This window comes from Mastomys coucha, unplaced genomic scaffold (assembly GCF_008632895.1).
Source record: "Mastomys coucha isolate ucsf_1 unplaced genomic scaffold, UCSF_Mcou_1 pScaffold18, whole genome shotgun sequence".
NCBI classification, from domain to species: Eukaryota; Metazoa; Chordata; class Mammalia; order Rodentia; family Muridae; genus Mastomys; species Mastomys coucha.
In genome coordinates this window covers 74,719,859-74,720,774 of record NW_022196900.1, presented here as the reverse complement: position 1 = coordinate 74,720,774, position 916 = coordinate 74,719,859, and the positions used below count along the sequence as shown (strand labels likewise).

Genomic DNA, 916 nt, shown 5'->3' with positions numbered 1-916 from the left:
AAGGTCAGAGGACAAGTAGGAGAACTTTTCTCCTTCTACCATGCATCCTTGGGATTTTACGCAGTTGATCAGGCTTGATTTTAAGTGCCTTTGTCCACTGAACAATCTCATCAGCCCATCCCAGCACTTAAAAAACAATTCTCTGAAAGTATTTTTATCTGGGCATGGTGGCATGTGCCTGTAACCTCCTATGATGGAGGCTGTCACAGGAGGCCTGCCACAAAATGAAGGCCAGTTTGATCTAACAGTGAAGAGTCTGTGTCTAATAATTAATCCATCTATTTTTAGTGTTTCAGCATTGGTCTTTGAATATGGTCTAATTAAAAATGTACGAGTTAATCTATTTTTAGTGTTTCAACATTAGTATTTGAATAGGATGTAGTTAAAAGGGCAGCTGAACACTCAGGAATCAGAGAGCATGTGACTGGTCAAGTACAGCCTTCGAGGATATTCCTCTGGAAAAGAAAATTTATGCTGAAGCGTGCTTCCCCTGTGCAGCCAGAAGGTGGCAGTCTTGTCCAGAAGTGCACAGTAAATTGGCGCCCTGGTTTCCCAAGGCTATGGGAGCAAAGAATTCCTCTACTGCCTCAGACATGGGTAGGCACCTTGGAAGTGGCTGCATGTGTACACAAGCTTTAGATTTAGTCTGTTCACTGTAAAGGCATGGCCATCTTAATCTGTGAAATGATTTATAGACAGATTAACAGAAAAAAACAAATCTTACTTCCTAACACAGATTCCACAAAGGATGAGGCTGAAGGGAGGTGCTGGTTAGCTGAACTTTATGTAGAGTTAAACAAAGGCATACAGGCTTCCAGTCATGGGGGAACAGAAGGTGGCTGCACATAATGGAAGGTTGCTGGGAGGACTTCCGGTTACACAAAGTCCCCAATCAAGAAGCACCTGTGACCCAACC

General features: G+C 43.1%; 1 protein-coding gene and 1 long non-coding RNA gene across 6 annotated transcripts in view; one reads left to right on the top strand and one right to left on the bottom strand.

The window, feature by feature from the left end:
- Window positions 1-916, top strand: part of Armh1 (armadillo like helical domain containing 1) — a 40,083-nt gene that overhangs the window by 35,619 nt on the left and 3,548 nt on the right. Inside the window, exon 8 of one of the 5 annotated variants that reach the window (XM_031378351.1) lies at window positions 499-909. The exons of the other annotated variants lie outside the window; for them this stretch is intronic. Within the exon in view, the coding sequence (XP_031234211.1) occupies window positions 499-659 (161 nt within the window). The 3' untranslated portion in view covers window positions 660-909. Of the gene's footprint in view, window positions 1-498; window positions 910-916 lie in introns of those variants that run through there. 5 annotated transcript variants of the gene reach the window in all.
- The window catches only part of LOC116096500, a 12,348-nt gene that overhangs the window by 7,999 nt on the left and 3,433 nt on the right, over window positions 1-916 (bottom strand). The window lies entirely within an intron of this gene.